The sequence below is a fragment of the Perca fluviatilis genome, chromosome 4, assembly GCF_010015445.1.
Source record: "Perca fluviatilis chromosome 4, GENO_Pfluv_1.0, whole genome shotgun sequence".
Taxonomy (NCBI): domain Eukaryota; kingdom Metazoa; phylum Chordata; class Actinopteri; order Perciformes; family Percidae; genus Perca; species Perca fluviatilis.
Genome location: NC_053115.1, coordinates 30,004,832 through 30,023,910, shown reverse-complemented (window position 1 = coordinate 30,023,910; position 19,079 = coordinate 30,004,832). Strand labels below are relative to the sequence as shown.

Genomic DNA, 19,079 nt, shown 5'->3' with positions numbered 1-19,079 from the left:
AACAACAACACATGGAAAAGTTTTACTCGATAAATTCTAAATTCAGTCTCTTTTGGAAAGAGACACTTGGAAAGACGGAAAGTTTTCCTCCTTCACTTCTCTCTGACAGTATTCACTCGTTTCCAGGAACTTATTATCCCGTGCTGAGTGATCTCCCACAGTCCAGAACCGATTCAATTTCAGGTTGATTTAAATTCAATCAAATGTAATTAGCTGATGTGAAAGTTATCGTCCAGTCAGAAGCAACAGACGTGGATGGAGAAATAAAGTCAGTAAACAGTCCGATTGGAACTTGTTGGAACTGTTCAGCTGACTGAAGGGACTGTTGTTGTTGTTGTTTTCTCAGTTTGGTTGCTTGTTGAACTGAGAACAGACTTAAAGGAATTCCTTCAGAGCCTTGAAATGCAAATAAGGATTAAACCTGATTTATTGAAGGAAAAGTACATGAACTTGAATTACATTTGTGTGTGTGTGTGTGTGTGTGTGTGTGTGTGTGTGTGTGTGTGTGTGTGTGTGTGTGTGTGTGTGTGTGTGTGTGTGTGTGTGTGTGTGTGTGTGTGTGTGTGTGTGTGTGTGTGTGTGTGTGTGTGTGTGTGTGTGTGTGTGTGTGTGTGTGTGTGTGTCTTTTGTAGGTGGACCTTGGTCCTGATAAGTTCCTGCCCGACAAAGACCTGCAGTCAGTCATGAAACTCCTAACCAGCCTCTCAGTACGTAACAACTACTACAGTTACTGCACAGGAACTACGTATTTGGTGTAAACTTAAAATTTGCAGTAACAACAAAAAGGAGCCCAAACTGTAGTAACGGCACTCTACTTTAGTTAACCTGTGGAACTGTTGAACTCGCCATTAACGCTTCTACCGCACAGTGACCGCTAAAGCAAGCTATGTCAACTTAAAGCTAGGCGGTGAGATATCCACGGCTAAACGCAGCTATTACTCAAACTAAATTTTGTTTTGCCTTGCCATTTTCTGTAATTCATACATTTTTGATGGTCATTCTGGTAGTTGTATATACAGTTAATTATCCCACATTACCAAATGAGGCCATAGCCAAATCAAGTCATGCTGCAAATAATAACCCAACTAAACCTGAAGCAGATTATTTGCATAACTGTCCTCTCAGCCTTTGAGTCTAGTGGAACTCGTATGGTTTGGTGTGGTTAACCGTTTAATCACATATTTAAATCTCTCTCTAAATTTTTATTTCAATGCAAATTTGAATATAATTCAGACAGACACCTAGCAAAACAGAGATACATTTGTTTCTAATTATGGACTGTAAATAATCAAACTCCTCCTCCTCCTCCTCCTCTTCTTCTCCAGACTCCATATCTCTGTCCGCTGTTGTTCTCCAGCACCAGCGAGTCTTCAGCTCTGCTCATCCGGCCGTTCACTGAGAAAGGCTCTCTGAGAGACCACATCTGTAAGGTAAAAAGTGTGTGTGACGCAGGAAAAATGCTTATGGAATTTTTGCCCAATGGCGCCAAAAATAAAGTTCCTACCACCGCTTTAAGTACAAGTATGAGAGTATTGCTTAAAGTACCAAATGTACTCATTTATGCAACGGCCCATTTCAGAAAAATATATATTCCATCACTTGATTTTACTTATGATGCATTACTGTGTTCATCACTTTAATGTTGCAGCTGGTAAAGGTAGGACTTGTTTCTCTCTATGTACTGCTGAGTAGTTAACGTAACTAGTGACTTATGTTGTCAAATGGATTTAGTGGAGTGGAAAGTACAATATTTGCCTCCCAGAGTCAAGTGGTAAGAAGCATAAAATGGAAATACTCAAGTAAAGTATAAGTACCTCACAATTGTACTTAGGTACTGTACTTGTAAATGCACTTAGTCACATCCAACTACTGCTCCTTGGTAGAAAGTAGTTCCACTGTTGACTCTCTCTCCTCCAGGTGAAGCCCAGAGAGAGTTACCTGAAGAAGTACTGTAACCCGAAGAAGAGTCAGGGTCTCGAACTGCAGCACATCAAACTGTACGGCCGTCAGATCCTGGAGGTATTTAGACACACACACACACACACACACACACACACACACACACACACACACACACACACACACACACACACACACACACACACACAGACAGAGAAAACACACACAGAGAAAACACATGCAAGGAAATAAAACTGTGTGTGTGTGTGTGTGTGTGTGTGTGTGTGTGTGTGTGTGTGTGTGTGTGTGTGTGTGTGTGTGTGTGTGTGTGTGTGTGTGTGTGTGTGTGTGTGTGTGTGTGTGTGTGTGTGTGTGTGTGTGTGTGTGTGTGTAGGGCCTGAAGCTCCTCCATGACGGCGGATTATTTTACGGTCACCTGCATGCGTCCAACATAATTGTGGATGACGGCGTGTGTCGACTGATGGACGTAGAAAACGGCATGCTGGGAGTTCCATCGGCACTGCGACCCGCCTTCACCCAGCTCAGGAAGATCAACGTATGTGAATACTGAAAACGGATAACATAGGCTGGTTTTTGTTTTTAGAAAACTTGACAAAACTGTTTTTTTTTTTTTTTTTTTTTTTTTTTTTCTCAAAAAGATTCACAAGTGTGCTATCTGTCTTACTTATGCTTTCCTTGTTGTTGTTTATTAATTAAGTTTAAATTCATTGTATGCTCTCTTTGTATATGTTATTTTAAATAACTATATTAGAATACTTGAATTAGCACATAGTATATGCTTTTAAATGGCTGGATGAATGGGTGAGATAATAAAATGTCATCTTAAAAGCTGAGAGAAAAATCTTAGAAAAATATCTTTTTGGATGAATGAGCCTGTGTTGCCCACCAAAAAAAAAGAATACTTAAAAAAAAAAAAAAAAAAAAAAAAAAATTCCCTCAAACCTGTATATAATGTTAATGTTTAATATTTATACATGTAGTCTAGCCAGTCTTTTATGTAATATTGGAAATAAATCTTTAATTCCAGTTTGTGATGGAAAAGAGTTTTAATGTGGGCATGTGTTAAGTTCTGCCAGTTTATTATGTTAAGGTTTACATCTGAGAAATCGACATTGCCGAGTGGTCCTGTAAATGTACTAACATACTTTTGTTATTTGAAAGTTTATGATCCATAAACCTGAGTGAGTTTATCTGAATGCTCTGTATGTTGTACGTTTGTGTATCTGCAGACCACAGAGAGCATCGACATCTTCTGCTTTGGACATTTACTGTACGAGATGACGTACGGCCGACCGCCGGACAGCGTCCCGGTCGATCAATACGCCGATGTCCCCTATGCCGCTGTGGGTCAGTATATATACACCCCCCCCCCCCCCCCCCCCCCCCCCCCTCTATTCGCTTTTCTTTTCTACCTCCAGACGTTCTGACATCTGGACCTGAAACATCAAGTTTACATTTGTCCCAAAGTTTCTGTAATTAAGTGTGTGTGTGTGTGTTTTCTTTCAGCATCCGTGCTGCAGTCCATTCTGTCCACAGAAGCCTGTAAGAGCGGGATGCCAACTGTGTTGGAGCTCATCAAGACACCGTGAGTTCAGAGTTTTATCCTCTCTCCTGTTGTCTTCAGTGAGCAGTGAGACACACACACAGTCTGTATGCAGACACATTATTTCGCTATGTGTACTCCGGCAGCTTGATTTGAAGACCACATCCACGATAAGCCGGCAAAATCTGAAAATACACCCTTATCTTTTCATTGTGGCCTTCATCCAAACAAAAGCTCAAATTATACTTTCCGTAATCGAGGAAATTGTGTTTCCTGGAACACTATAGACTGGGACCCGTATCAGTTGATTGTATGTTTAGGAAGTGACTGCACTTTTCTCTTTTTTTTTTACACTACTGTTAATGGTTTAGTAAAAAATGTCAGTATCATAAAGCCAGTTGCCAGGTTTTTATCTACATGACAAACGATTACCTTGGCTTTAATACAACAAACCAACATCTGGAATTTAAAGTAGGACACGCGCAGGAACCAGAACATCAGCTTTTTGTTGATCAGCTGATGAGTCACTGTTTGTGTTTTGCAGTCTGTTTAGTGACGTCCAGCTCCAACACTCAGAAAAACTCCAGATCAAGGTGAGAGGCTCAGTTTGATAATGCTTCTCAGAGTTTGTCCATGCGTGCACAAGGTTCCTACAGAATATTAACTCTGGGAACCAAATAAAAAAAAAAAAAGAGAGGAAGAAAAATAGCAAATTCCTGAATCCCCGTCCACTCCTCCAGGTTCCCAGCAGGCTAAAAGAGGCACTGAAGACTGCAAAGGAGAGTCTGGAGAAGAGGCTGCAGGAGGAGCAGAGAGTGGTAGGTCACTACAAACATTAAACATCTTTTTGATTTATAGCACTGAGCAGCTCCACTGGAGATATTTGGGAGGTCATGTGATTTCTTCAAGGCTCCGTCAACAATTTGCTCCAAATCTTTATTTTCAATCGGTGACCTTCTACAAGGTAAACACAGTTTTTGCTGCAGAGAGGAATTTTTGCTGGCTCTTGTGACATTAAAGACTGGGAAAACCTTTCAACATCCACTACCGGTCAAAAGTTTGGGGTCACTTAGAAATTCCCATTCCACTCCATTAGACAGAATACTAGCTGAGATCAGTTGCATTGTTTTTTTTAAGCAGGGCAGCCGTTTTCAGATTACATTATGTGCTTACATACTTGCAAAAGGGTCCTCCAATGTTTTTTCAGTTAGCCTTTTAAAATGATATCAGATTAGTAAACAGAATAGGCCTTTGGAACATTGGATGAATGGTTGCTGATAATGGGCAACATAGATATTGCATTAAAGATCAGCCACCCACTGAGATCAGCTGGTATTCTGTCTATAATGGAGTGAAGTGGAATGGAAATTTTAAAGTGACTTTTGACCGGTAGTGTAAATTCCCACAACCTTTACATGTTGCAAACACATAAACTCAGCGTTGACATCAATGTGGAATTATTTTGAGCTGCTCTTTCTGTAATGGCCACTGGCTGCTGTCATTGGTCTCTGTCACTGTCGTTGCACTCACTGCAGCCGTGCTTCTTCTCTGCTGCTTGGATTATTTCCCCATGCCATTTTATAAAAAGATGAATTATTGTGAGAGCATCTTGATCCTGCTCTTTAGCAGTGGCGCTCGCACTTTTCAGTGCAGGTTTTATTAAAAGATAGGCAGCTCGTAGCTTGTTTTGAAAGTTTTCTGTTTGAAAGGTAAATAATGTTGTGTATGTTTGATTGAAGCTCCACCAGCACAGGAGGCTAACCAGAGCTCAGTCTCACCACGGCTCAGAAGAGGAGAGGAAGAGAAGGAAGATTCTGGCGAGGAAGGTAGGCGACAGAGTCTCCCACACACAAAGAAACATTATGACATCTGAATATAAACAACATCAACATCAACAAGCGTCTTGGCTGGCTGCAATAAAACAGATTATTTCGAAAGCATTTAACAACTACAGCTCAAACTAAACTTTACTATTAAAGGTGTGTGTGTGTGTGTGTGTGTGTGTGTGTGTGTGTGTGTGTGTGTGTGTGTGTGTGTGTGTGTGTGTGTGTGTGTGTGTGTGTGTGTGTGTGTGTGTGTGTGTGTGTGTGTGTGTGTGTGTGTGTGTGTGTGTGCGTGCTAAGCTCACCAATCAGCGTGCAGCTCATCGAAATATTCATGAGCAGACCATATAAGGCAGAAAAGCTCTCGTTTCAGTCCAGTCCCAATTAACAGGGTAGCATTAGGGCCAACAAAACCAGCAAAAGAGTCATTTTCAGCCCAACCAATGTTACATACCCTATTAGGAGACCTTAAGGAACAGCGTGAAATACCATATATAACCATTCTATCACCCCTTTTAAAGTTTATTTTTGATTCACCTCTGTGGCTGAGGCTCGTGGAATATATTGTCATTGTTTGGTCTTTGTTCAGAAACCTACAGGAACATATATTCAACTGTTTTAGAAAGCGTGAAACGCAAGCATTTAATGCACATGACTGTTTGAGGTTAGTGTAACAAAGGCTAGTGTATACACAAGAATTAGTACGGTTTGTAAAAGCAAAATGGTGCTTATTGGTGAAGTAACGTGAACAGTGAAATTCAAAATCATGTTGTGTTTTTGTCTTTGCAGAAGTCCAGACAGTCAGCTTTTGAAAATGAAGAAGATGTCACTGTCAGAAACAACAATAACTCTGGTAGGTCACTGCTCTCAACAAATACTCCACCTTGTCAGTCCGTTAGTTAGCCAGTCAGCTAGTCTTTTGTCCGTACAAACAATCCAAAAAAAAGTCTTGGGCTAACCCTGAGTGCTAAAGCTAATGAATTGGTTAGTTAGCCTGGTAGGTATTGTTTTGGTTAGGTGAGTAGTTGGTTTTTGGTTAGTCTGACAGCATTTACAGCAACAACAAGTCTAACCATAACCTTAAGGAGTTAGCTTATTAACCGGGTAGGTAGTGTGTTGATCATTGTTTTTGGTTAGCTAGTTAGTTTCGTGGCATGTCAGGTAGTTAGACACCTAGTTGGTCAGTAAGATGGTTAGTTAGCCATGTTTCTATCTACACTATGAGTCAAACTTTTTATTTTTTATTAAGAAAGTCTCCTTCTGTCTGTCTTCAGGTTCTGGAGCCAGTTCCCCTCCAACATGCCCCTCCTCCCCCACCCCTCCAGCCACTACAGGTCTGTCTGTCTGTCTGTCTGTCTGTCTTCCCATCTGTCCGTCTGTCTTTCAGTCTGTCTGTCTGTCCTCCCGTCTGTCTGTCTGTCTGTCTGTCTGTCTGTCTTCCCCTCTCTGTCTATCTTTCAGTCTGTCTGTCTCTCTGTGTCTGTCTGTCTGTCTGTCTGTCTGTTTGGGAAAGTATTGGACAGACTGTGCAGCACCCTCTTGTGGTGAGAACCTGCAGGGCCTGTGGTGTGCGGTCTCAGCACGCTGATCAGATAAATAACAGCATCTTTATCATTAACTCTAAAAAAAATTCTTCTCTCAATTTTCATCTGAAATGTGCATGTGTGATTATGAAGACTAATCAATTGACTTGACCTTTCTGTTCATCTCTGTCTGTCTGTCTGTTCACCTCCTCTGTCGTCCTGTGATGACCTGGTGGTCAGGCAGGTATCCGTCTCTGCTATAGTAGTGTGTGTCTTATTCACCTGGTTGTGTCTCCAGCTAGCTGGACACAGGATGGGAAACACTGATGTTTGATTTGATTTTTAAAAAGCATAAGTCTGGTTTTCTTATTGATGACAAATCCCACAAAAAAAACACCAACAATGTGTTAGTCTGTCTCTGTAAATCTATCAAACAGCTCACAAATACAAAATATAGTTTCAAATTTAAAAAGGCTCAGTCATTTGCTGGTTGAATGTAACTGAGTACATTTACTCAAGTATTGTACTTTAGTAAAATGTTCAGTTACTGGTACTTATGCTACTTTATTCTACTCCACTACGTTCATTTGGTAACTTTAGTTCATATAAATCTCCTAATAAGTTTTGATTTATTATTATCGATTAAGCTACTCAGCAGTAAATCGCTTTGCCAGACCTTCCTCCACAGCGCTGCGGAGGAGGCTCTGGCTAGTCCACTCAGCATTCCGGGATGGGAGAAAACCGTGCTCTGGTTTATTGGCATTTCTTTAAACCAATCACAATCGTCTTGGGCGGCGCTAAGCACCGCACGGAGCCGCTGCTAAATAGCCTCGGGAAGGAACTTGTTTTGGTGGAACTAAAACAACAAAAAAGTTGTTTTAGTCGTGCGACAAAAAACTCAGATTGGACAGATAGTCTAGCTAGCTGTCTGGCAGCCACCGGAGTTTAGAATGCAAACACAAAGAAAACGGAAGGTAACGGACATCGGCGAAAAGTCGTGCATCCGGCGCAATTTCCTGCGGGACCGGAGCAATCCCGGAAGTGGAACGTGGAGGATATAGATTAATACTCAATTCTTTGTTGGTTTTGGTCTTTTTAATGGGATTTAGTGACAATAAGAAAAATGCAGAAAATCACCAGACTTTGATAACATGTTGACACGAATGTGGCATCGGTTTCCTACCCTGGCATTAGTGTCTCCTCTTCTTTTTTCCTCTCCTCCTCCTCCTCCTCCTCCTCCTCCTCCTCCTCCTCTCTTCTTTCTCCTGGTGATAATCACTTTGTCCTGGTGTAAATGCTGATTGGTCCACTGAACAGATAACTGTCATCTCCCTCTCTCTCTTCTTCTTGTGCTGTCTCCACCATAGAGCATGCTCCATTTTGACCGTGTCGTTGGGTAAAGTAAAAGATTTCTAATGTCGATGATGATGATGATGAAGGTCACTGGTGGTTTTTAAAGCTGTCGTACACCCTGGCTTCCCAGCAAGCTCCCGGTCACAGACATCTGCCTCATGCTCATGCTGTAATGAAAGAATAGACTTTAAATTCAATTTCGAAAAATGGATTGAGGGGGATCATGGTGGCGTGGATGTGGATTCAGTGCAGAGAGCAGCACAGGTTTAGATTAGAGCTTTCTGTAAACCAACATGACCCATCCGGTATAACTTGTGTAAGTAGGTTTTGCTGTCAGTAATATGGACACAAAACATTAAAAAATTGTCCTGACCAGTGGCTGATATTGATATTTGGGAGTTAATAACAACAGATTGCAATATATCATAGTTTTTTTATATACTAAACGCATGATGTAAACATACAATCCTGATATAAAACTCTTAGATTTTTTTTTTGTTTACAAGGTATGTACTGAGTGGGACATATTATACAGTATAAAAAAATAAATAAACCTTCAGTGCTGGAGACACTGTTCTTCTTCCTCATTCAACCATCTGGAGAAGTAGACCGTCGGTAGTAAAAGGGCTGATGAGATGTGAAGTGAAGCATCGAGTCACTGCTTGCCTGGAACAGGGGGGTACGCACATCTTTTAAAAAAACCTCACAATCTGCAATGGTCTCCAAACCTCACAGACAGTCCAACTTGTCCCTGATTCCGACCTGATCTGTTCTCATTGGAGATTGTGATCTGTCAGTTCCAGCATGTCTGTCTGTCTGTTTCTGTCTCTATGTCTGTGTGTCTGCTTCTGTGTCTGTGTCAGATCTTTGAACGTTTGTCTTTTGGTTAGAAGTGTAATCAACTCCTCTATCTAGCTCCTATTTTATGCTATTACAGTTGCTGTTGAATGTCAATTTTTGCACCCATACTGTAGGTTTTTCCTCCCAGTCTTAAAAAGAGATTTTCATGTTTTGTTCTCCGACATAAAACACGTCATACCCCACTCGTGCGTATTAAAGCTTGTATGGGTCTATGCGGTTGCCAACAAGTGGCTAAATGAGACTACAAACGTTCATTACACTGAAATCACAAAATCAGTTGGAAGCTAGCGGTGGTGCGGCCGTGGTGTAGTTTCGTTTATAGCCTGACGTTAGCCTTTTACTTAGGAAGATTGCATTTACGCTGCTAAAATCATAAAAAGTGGTGTTTCTTCGTAAAGATTATCATAAACTCTTGTTTGCCACAGAGCAACGATCCAAAATCCAATGAAACAATCTCATTGGCTTTTTGCCGAGGGAACCAGCAGGATGATGCTAACATCCGTGTTGGGCCGGCCTACAGAAATGCGTCATCCCTGCAACGCTCTATACTTTGCCCACAAACCTCTTGAAACTTTTTTTGCACTAATTTGTGTTTCTTTACACTGGTAGGTTTTTAATTTTTAACACATCAATTACAAATTCTGTATGACTTACATCACTGTTGATCATTTAGGAGATCTCGGCCCTTATTTATCAAGCCTCTCAGAGTAGGAACTCTGTCCTGACTGGTCAAAAGTTCTCCGAGCGACCCATTGTTTGTTCCTATTTTTTGTCCTAGTTTTAGGACGCGGAGCAAAAACTTTTCATCGACTTGCTTAACCAAGAAGGATATGCGTAGATCCGCTGATATTTAAGAGTTCCAGACGTGTCAGACCTAGGAGTCACCAGCAGATGGTGTATTTCCCCGAGACTGGGTACAGAAATGCCACTTTTCAACAAGGTGTATAGTTGAAATAGGAAGTTGACAGTGGAAGCGATATTATGTTCTCCACAGCCGAGTCACACAGTTGAGAGCCAACTGTCCTACTCCTTTTAAACTATTCATAGATTTTCTTCGGCGCGTGACTGGGTTGCATGTGTATTCTTACGTTCTACTTTGCAAACGGCTTATTGGAAACGCTATGCGTTTATTTTGGCATTATAGTTTTGCATAATACAACTTCCGTAACTGTTTAACTTATTTGCCTCTACACAAAAGAAGCATACACGTAAAGATGGCTGCTATTCTGCATTTTTGATTTCTTGCTGTGCTTCATCAATAACTCTCAGTCCTAATCTGAGGTCGGAGTGTTTTAGTCGGGGTGTTTAACTTTCGGCATGACTTCTAGAAGTGATTCTGTGTCCCTAGACCATTTGTTTTTAGATTGGTTTCCTTCCTTCCGGTCTGCAACTGGTTCTTCATCATTTCTATGAAGGGATGAACTTGCAGAGACTTAAAAAGTTACAATTTTGAAACCTTCATGCTGGTGCGTACTTTGGACACAGCCTCTATTAATCTGTAGAACTTCTACCAGCCTGTGATCACAGAGCTTATCATAGATTCCACAGTTATTCCCATTAATCGTGAAATGTGGACACAGCTGGGCTCCGATCTGACACATCTGATCACAGAGGTCTCACTGGAAGTGTGACTGTGGACGGGACTGAGGAGTTCTCTAAATATTACAGGACTAAAGGTCACTGTGGCTGCTAAATGTAATGAAAGTCACTTTGTTCCACAGCCATCCTGGAGATAATCAGTCACCTCTGCAGGCATTAGTGGGTCTGCAATGGTTCAACTATTCAAATCAAATTTCTTATCTTGTCACTGTTGTCACCACGGCCCAAAACAGGTCATTCGGCCAAAAAATATCCTCCTCAAACATGCTACTTGTCTCCTGCAGTGACGGGTTTCTCCAGGTGTGGTTACCATCTGTCAGACTGACAGATGTTCTTTCATTATGTTGCAGATAATTCGCCCAGAAGGGTGGAGTCTGTGAACTCAAGACGCAGCTTTTGGCCTCTGCTTCAGCTACATGTTAGACCTCTCCATCGTTTCGCTTCTCTCCCTGTAATCCCTGTGTTTTATTCAGTTTGGGACGCAAAATGGCACAACCGAGAGAGAGTGTACCATCTTTAGGTTCAATTCACCATCAGTTCACTCTGTCGATATGGAAGTGATCCTGACAAAGTACAACTGGCCTGAAAACAGAGGGGAAGTAGCTCCTTTAGTACAGGATACCAGAGCTGTAAAGGCACAGCAACTTTTAATAGAGAAAAAAACTACAAGTCCCAGAGAACATTGCTGTAAGAGAGTTTCGGATTCTGTTGCCATGCGGCGGATGGTGAGGTTGAGCCTTGTTGGATAAATTCATGTTTGGATCGATCTTTTATTATTCTGTCTCCATAGCAACAGCTACTGAGGCTCATGGGCACTGTAGTTTTTAGAGCTGTGTACACATATAGAAAAACATACACCAAAAAAAAAATTTAACGGACGACTGTTTCACTTTTACACAACCAAACGTTTTACTTTAGGCCTTTTGACTTCATATTCTTAAATAAGGCTTTTTTTTTTGTTACTGAGCAACATGTGTCCATAGTAACAAAAACTGGTTTCCACAGGCAGCTGAAATAACGGCAGAGCGGAGCGATTCAATTGATTCCCTATGAGAACAGCGGTACGAGCGAAATCCGCTGACGGCGGCGAAGTCCCCGGATGTTCACCGCTCTCCCGAAGTTGACTCCGAGTCAGTAGCCAATGAGAGGGCCGACTCGTCAACGTGCCTCCAATATTCTATCCCGTGTATACACACATGCTATACGTGCAAACTAAAAGATTGTGATTTTTCCTATAGCCTACTTTATGATAAGTCTCTGTATGACTACAGAGATGTTAACAGCTAGCTTGGCAAAAGGTTGTCCAGGCAGTTAGTACTCCTGGTAGGTTATAATACATATTTGTTTTAGTAGTAGTAGCATTGTAGTAATGTTAGCATTGTAGCAATGACAACTAGCTTGTTGCTAGTAATATAACGTTATTTAAACTAAACTAAGCAAAGTGTGTGACTGGAGTAGAAAACATACCAAACAGTTGTTTTAGGCCAGATATAAAATGACAAAAAAATAAACCTATATCAATACCAACAACCAGGGGCGATTCTAGGATCCGACCTTTAGTTGCCCCCAAATAGCCGATAATCTCTGAGCTAGCTATCGAACAACAATGCCAGCTAACGATTTTTTTACACTATTAACACTATGATGGAACTAAACCTGACACTTTATAAGTCCCAGTAATAACAACCAATTGATTTGAATTGAGCTTTCAGCAATTTGGGTTCTAATCTGCGCCATGACATTACCAACTTCTTCTTCTCTGGTGACTACCAACGTTAAACTTAACAACCGTCTCCTGCTCTCCCTCTGACCGATTAGGTAGAGACTCAGCCAAAGGCGGGACTCTGGCACAACCACCTCCGATTGGCCAACACTACGTTACTGTTAACCCTATCCTTGACTGGGTTACAGGTGCGTAGCATCGGCGACAGCGACACAGGATATTAAATCTGTTTCAAACCCTTTTGAACCTGTCATTTTTTGTCCTCTGTCACTAACAGACAAGTTCGCAAACTCTCATTTGAAGCACCAAAATTGAGGGGCTTGAGCCCCCCTAAAAAGGGTCTAAAGTCGCCAATGCTAACAACGCATTGTCTGCAAAACGTGTACACTGTCGGCATCATGTTGTGGTGACACATCTCCGCTTAAAATCCGCTGCTCGTGACCAAAACAGCGGAGTTACAGTTTAAAAAAACGCTGCCTGTGGAAACCCAGCGTTGGGTAGGCCTACATGAACTGATGGTGGATTGAGACACTGATCTGCAGGTGCTGGTTTCACAGAGAGAAACGCTTTCTGGAAAATCTGGAAAACCTATGGAACACACAATTAACAGTTTTTAATAAAACTGGTGGTAGCACTTTTATCAAGTCACCCTTTATTAAAGGTTCATAGGTTGCAAGGAACAGCTTCGGTAATACATATTTCACTACTGCTTTATGAATCGGTTAGAAGCCATTCATTACAAAAGATGTCTTCAAAGTGTAAAGCTCAGTGTGACTTGCACTTCCTGAGGATAGCATTATCTCCAGAACATGACATTTTAAAGGTCAAAAAAATCCCTTTATCCTCACATCACGCCTAACTTCTTTTTGTCTCTTTCGTGCTCTTCAATTCACCACGAAGACACCTCCAATGGATCACTGCATCAATTCCCTTCTTGAAAAGAGCTTCAGTGCATTTGAATTAGGACAGAAACACATTTTATTAACAACTTATTAACATTTATAGTTGCAGATGACTAGATAACTTTTGCTGTCGGCTCATTAGAAAAAGAGAAACCCGTGACCTTTTTTATGAATGACTTCATGAAGGACTCCATATACATACTCTATAAGTGACTGACCAATGAGGTATTTTTGAGTAAATGATCTATTAACCGTTAATAAACCATTTCTTGTGAAGGGTGCCTTCTAAGAAATATTAGTGTTGTAGTCTGTAATAAACTACTCACAGTGAACCGAAACGAGACTACTCTCCATTTTAAATCATAAGCCATAGTTGCCGTGATGTTGAGTGCCTCTTTTGGTTAAGTGTTTTGATACGGACACATTTTTCCGCCCTCTGCAATAATTGCAGTGAAAGTAGCATGGAAGTTCAATGTGACTCCTTGCCTCTCATTAAACTAGTTCAAAAGTAAAACTAAGACCATCATGAGTCCATAGGCCAGTTTATCTTTGTCTAACCAGCACCTGGGGAAACTGAATGTCAGCAGAAAACCAACGGTGTTGTTTTCTCACTGTTTTCTCTTTCCTTTCATTCTCTTTTCTTTTCTTTTTTTTTTTTCTTTTTTTTTTTTTATCCAGGAGCCCTGACTACTCCTCCCCCTCCCCCTCCTCTTCCCCCTGCTATGCTGGACTCGTCCTCCCGGGCCGCCCCTCCTCCTCTGTCCTCCTCTGGCGGAGCGGGAGGAGGTCGCACCGCCTTGCTGAGCTCCATCCAGGCCTTCTCGAAGAACAAACTGAAGAAGTCCGAAACCGTCGACCGCAGCCAACCCATCATCTGACCCCGCCCTCCAGGGCAACCTGTCCCCGACCAGGAAACCGTCTGGATGGACCTGCTGGTTCTGCACTGTGGTCTGGACCGCTTCACGTCCTCCCTCCCTCCCTGAGATGTGAAAAGGAATCACTAACAAAAAAAACAAATCCAAGTACCATTATTATTATTTTTTTTTTTTTTTATCGCTATTCCTGCTTTTTCTGCTTTTTAAATGTTTTTTTTTTTATATCTGTTGCTGTGGTTGGAGAGAGGCTCAAAAACTCTGGACAGTCCGAGGCACCTGAAGGTTTGTCCTCTCCGACTGCCTTATCACAAGGAGACAGCAACCAGGCTCCAGATACAAAATACTTGTAAGCTCAAACCGAGTCTGGGGAGCTTTTTTTTGGGGTCAACCTGCTGCTTCAGCAGGCAGCCAACCGGCTTCTTTTCTGCTTGTAAAAAGTGGCAGTTGAACATTTTGAAATCCGAAGTTTTGGAACCACTGTGGATGCTTCATCCTGCTGGGTGATGAAGTTGAGTTCCCTGGATTCCAAAACTCTTAACTTCAGTGCTCTGACACTGTCCTGGCACTGCACTGGTTCAAGCTCCAGCTTTTCCCCTTTTTGGAAATCATCTCATGACATGTAGCCTCCAGGTTTCACTGCAGGACGTCAGTGACGAAGAAAAGACTCCAGAAAATCACTAGAGCTTCTGTCATTTCTATCTATAATTATGTCCCAAAAACATAATGTTCTTAAAACGAGAAGGAAAAAAAAAAAACCCTTCCAGTGCAGAATATCTCAATCGAATTCAAGTTTTTTTTGTTTTAGAATTTTATAAAAAAATGTGTCTGCATCTTGTAAAAATAAAATGAGGCAGGTCACTGCATTAGACACAAGGAAAACGTAACTTGCAGGTTTATTTCCATGTGTTTTTAAGATAAGACTCAATTACAGACAGAAATAACTAGAGATGGAAGGATATTTGATTTCAGAAGTATATTTTATACGAAGGCTGTTTGCTGCAGTGTGTCTGTCTGAAACTACACAAACTACCTTTTAATCGCAGTCAAGGTGGGATCCCACCTGCTGTTGGTTTGGTTTGGTCTGAACCAGAGGGAGAGATTCATTTGACTTCTCTGCAATCCGTTCATCCGTTAGAGATTCGGGCACTGAAAGGGCGTTTGTTAAAACCATGCCATGGATCCTCTGCGCTGTTCACCACAGTTATGAACATATAGAGAATAGGGCTGCAACTAAGGATTATTTTCATAGTCGATTAATCTATTGGATTTTTTTTCTCTCGATTTAATCGATTAGTTGTTTGGTCTATAAAATGTCAGAAAATGGTGAAAAATGTGGATCGGTGTTTCCCAAAAGCCCAAGATGACGCCCTCAAATGTCTTGTTTTTGTCCACAACTCAAAGATATTCAGTTTACTGTCACAGAGGAGAGAAGAAACTAGAACAATATTCACATTTAAGAGGCTGGGATCCGAGAATTTTGACTTTTGTCTTAAAAAATGACTCAAACCGACTAATCGATTATCAAGATAGTTGGCGATTAATTTTAAAGCGTTGACAACTAATGGATTAAACGATTAATCGTTGCAGCTCTAATAGAGAAACTCCACTGTGTTCTGTTCAGCTCTGTAAGCATGAGGCGTCCTGATTGGTCAGTTGTAGATTCGTTGTGAACAACTTCACGGCTGTTTCAGACCAAACATGCAAGAGCCAATAGTTTGCACGAGGTAGAGTGCAAAATAAAGAGCAGGACATACAGTAATCCTACAAAGTAGCTAACCCCAATGCTACAAACTACAATATGTTTGTTTCCATCCACCTGTCTTTTTTTGCACACTTTCAATTTGTGCATAAAGAAGCTGAGTCGAAACGGCGAAAATGCAAAGTATATATGTATTTAAAAAAGCTTTTACGCTTGGCTGAAGTGGAAAAAGTTGGTGTATAGATAAAAAAACTAAACCTAATACGACAGTGCAAATGGAAACAGACTTGGCTAATAAATCATGACGTACAGTACATGAAGCATGTGTCCACTAAAGATACCAAAACATCAGATCTGTGAGGAAACTGAGGAAACGATCCTCAAATAACATGAATGTCATATTTTTATTATTTACTCCCTGAGAGGCGAGTGATCCATTTTCTAAGTCTGATCTAAATTGTTTGCTCTTCTGTGTTTATGACTTTACAACCGGTGGGATCATTTTTCTAAGTTCCTTTTTTTTTTTTTTTTTTTCTTCTTTTTTTTTATCTGGTAAAACAGGTGAAAAAAAAATTTTGCACACAAAAAAAAAAAATGTTATTTATTTTTTTATTATTATTTTTTGTCAGGATCATCATCAAATGTTTGTTGTTGTAATACTCATTTCCAAGTAATCCACTACCCCGTGTTCTAATTAGAAAATTACCATATTTCCTCAAAAAAACATAATAGAATAATTGCCGGGGCGTAGTCGACACAAATAAAGGCCGGCCCCAAAATATAGGCCGGGGGAAAAAACAATAGTGGATAAATACCCCGCTAAGCATAATATATATTTCCATTGCGTTTCATTTTTCAAAATTCAACACTATAATCATGCTATTTTTAATAACAACAATGATTTTTCCGCAACACGTTCCTGCAAATGTTTCACAACAAAAGCCCTGTTAAAGCAACACTAGAGAACTTTTCCCGCTTCGAGAGAAAACTATTTAGATCAGACTTAGAAAACGGATCACCAGAATTCATCTTTTTTTTTTTTTTTTTTTTTTCACTTGCGTCTCAGGGCTTCCATATGTTTTCTACACGGATATTCGCCATTTAAGGTGTGACTGTCATTCTGTTTATTACGCCATCTGCCCACTTCTTCTGCAATGGTATAATTGCCCCAACTGGCGAATTTCCATTTTGTTTTATAAATTGAATTGTCTGTCACGAGTGACAGACGATTCGTCTTTGACAGGGCATGCTCAAATGACATGGAATACTAATGAGCGCCACCAACGGTTTATCTTGATGTAGCCTAAGTAACTCCTAATGCCTAATATGCACATAATGTAGTGGGATGGAAACGCTTTTTCTTTTGCTGCTTTTCTGGAAATTTACTTAAAATTTGTGCGACAATCACGATATAAATCTTCATATCTGGTATCATCCATCATTCTGTTTTTTTATTTTTACAAGTCCCAGGAGGACTGGAGAGTAAGATTACGCTAGAATTGAGAGCACAACAAAATGAACTTTTCCACCATTCTTCTCTTCAGTGTCCCCATCATACTCAAAGTGCTCCCTCCACGTCCGTAAGACTTTTGTCTGCTAAACGTGGCAGAAAAATCTAGGTAGTGTGTGCCACTATGACTAATGCAGCTGCTCTCTCCATTAGAAAAAATAATGGCCTTGCTCTATGAAATGTCAAACTTGCACTTTTGGTGAGAACGCCTGTGACAGAGATACTGGTCAGACGTTTGTACTGCCCCAGAGCGGAGCAACATGGATCCACGGCGACGTCCCACTCAGCTCTGATTGGAATTAGGGTCTGAAATTAACCTGAAATACATGTTGTTTTTCCCACCAACATCATTACCAGTATGTAAGATGTGTATGACTTCTTTGCACCCCAGTAAATTCTTATTATTCAACATACAGTATATGACCCATACTGCTGCCTTTGCATGTGTAGGCCCATTAACTTGAAATCACAGACTTGACATCACTGCTCATCATTTTCCAAATAATTTTAGATATATATATGTATGTATGTATGTATGTATGTATGTATGTATGTATGTATGTATGTATGTATGTATATGTATGTCTGAAAGGAACTAAATCTTAAAAAAAAAATATATATATATATTTTTATTTTTTTTATTTTTTTTTTAAGATTTAGTTCCTTTCAGACAGCCATTTGTTTCAGTCATTTCTCTGAAAATCAACTTGCAGAGACTTGAAACTTTGCTACAGGGAGTTCAACATTTAGTCACCTTTGGTATTACTTTTTGAAGTTGTGTGGTAATTTTCCAGTTGCTTGCAGGTAGTGTGTTGAACAGTCCCCGTACTTGTAATTGAATGTACTGAACATCAGAGATTAGAGGCCAGAAACTTTTCATAATGCAACACATGACCAACTTCAAACTTAGTTTTCACAGCATCCCCGCTTTGCTCATTCTGTGTCTTTTTGGATTTGAGCTTTTAAATCCGTAGTTAACGAGTGCAACGCATTTCAGCAGCTGATTCAGTCGGTCTGCAAGCTTTTATAGTCTTCTCTTCAGAATAAGAAGTGTGAAAATCTGATGAGGGCTGTAGTGTAACTGGGTTGAAGCCTTGAAAAATCTAGTGTTTATCATAATTCATGGGAAGGTGTATTGATGAAAACACATCGATGCTAACCTTGAGTATTTTTGAAAGCAAAAGATATCTTCAGATAAGAAAAAAGGAGGGACTGCAAGCACATGATAAAATAAAGATGCAGTTTCACCCCCCGTTCTTTGCCCTTCTCTACTTAGCTTGTTAAACAGCACTGGTGACTTTAACATCGTTACCCTCCACAGAGCTGTTCACCTTCATCTGATGCCCGTCCAGGGTTAATTTCAGACCCTTATTGTGTTGATTGCTGTTATTTTTAAGTGTTTTGCATTTGATTTAATTAATTTTTTTCTTTTCTTTTTAAATCCTGTTTGTATTTTAATGTTGTCACCGAGCTGAGATTATTTTTATTTTATTGTGCCATGTGGATTCTTGTGCCTACAGAAATATGAATGTTTTTTTCTGTTTTTGTTAAAATATTGTATGTGACAATACCATACATACCAGATCATTTGTATGTATAATGCTCTGCCTGAGGATAGTAACACTTTTGCACACAAGATGCTATTCTGTGGTTATCGGCATATGGGGGAAAATGTCCCTAAATAAGCAAGTAATGATTCTTTTTATTACCGTTTTGACTATTAAAATGTCAAAACGTAGTGAAAAATG

At 40.4% G+C, this 19,079-nt stretch overlaps 1 protein-coding gene across 4 annotated transcripts in view; it reads left to right on the top strand.

Moving 5' to 3' along the window:
- The window catches only part of pxk (PX domain containing serine/threonine kinase), a 33,993-nt gene that overhangs the window by 11,020 nt on the left and 3,894 nt on the right, over positions 1-19,079 (top strand). The window contains exons 7-19 of one of the 4 annotated variants that reach the window (XM_039796656.1): positions 633-707; positions 1,326-1,430; positions 1,918-2,019; positions 2,294-2,455; positions 3,150-3,267; positions 3,427-3,505; positions 4,008-4,056; positions 4,204-4,281; positions 5,203-5,289; positions 6,076-6,139; positions 6,561-6,620; positions 8,177-8,205; positions 13,926-14,004. In XM_039796656.1, the coding sequence (XP_039652590.1) occupies positions 633-707; positions 1,326-1,430; positions 1,918-2,019; positions 2,294-2,455; positions 3,150-3,267; positions 3,427-3,505; positions 4,008-4,056; positions 4,204-4,281; positions 5,203-5,289; positions 6,076-6,139; positions 6,561-6,620; positions 8,177-8,193 (996 nt within the window). In that variant the 3' untranslated portion in view covers positions 8,194-8,205; positions 13,926-14,004. The other 3 variants (XM_039796653.1, XM_039796654.1, XM_039796655.1) reach the window with 3 other exon arrangements.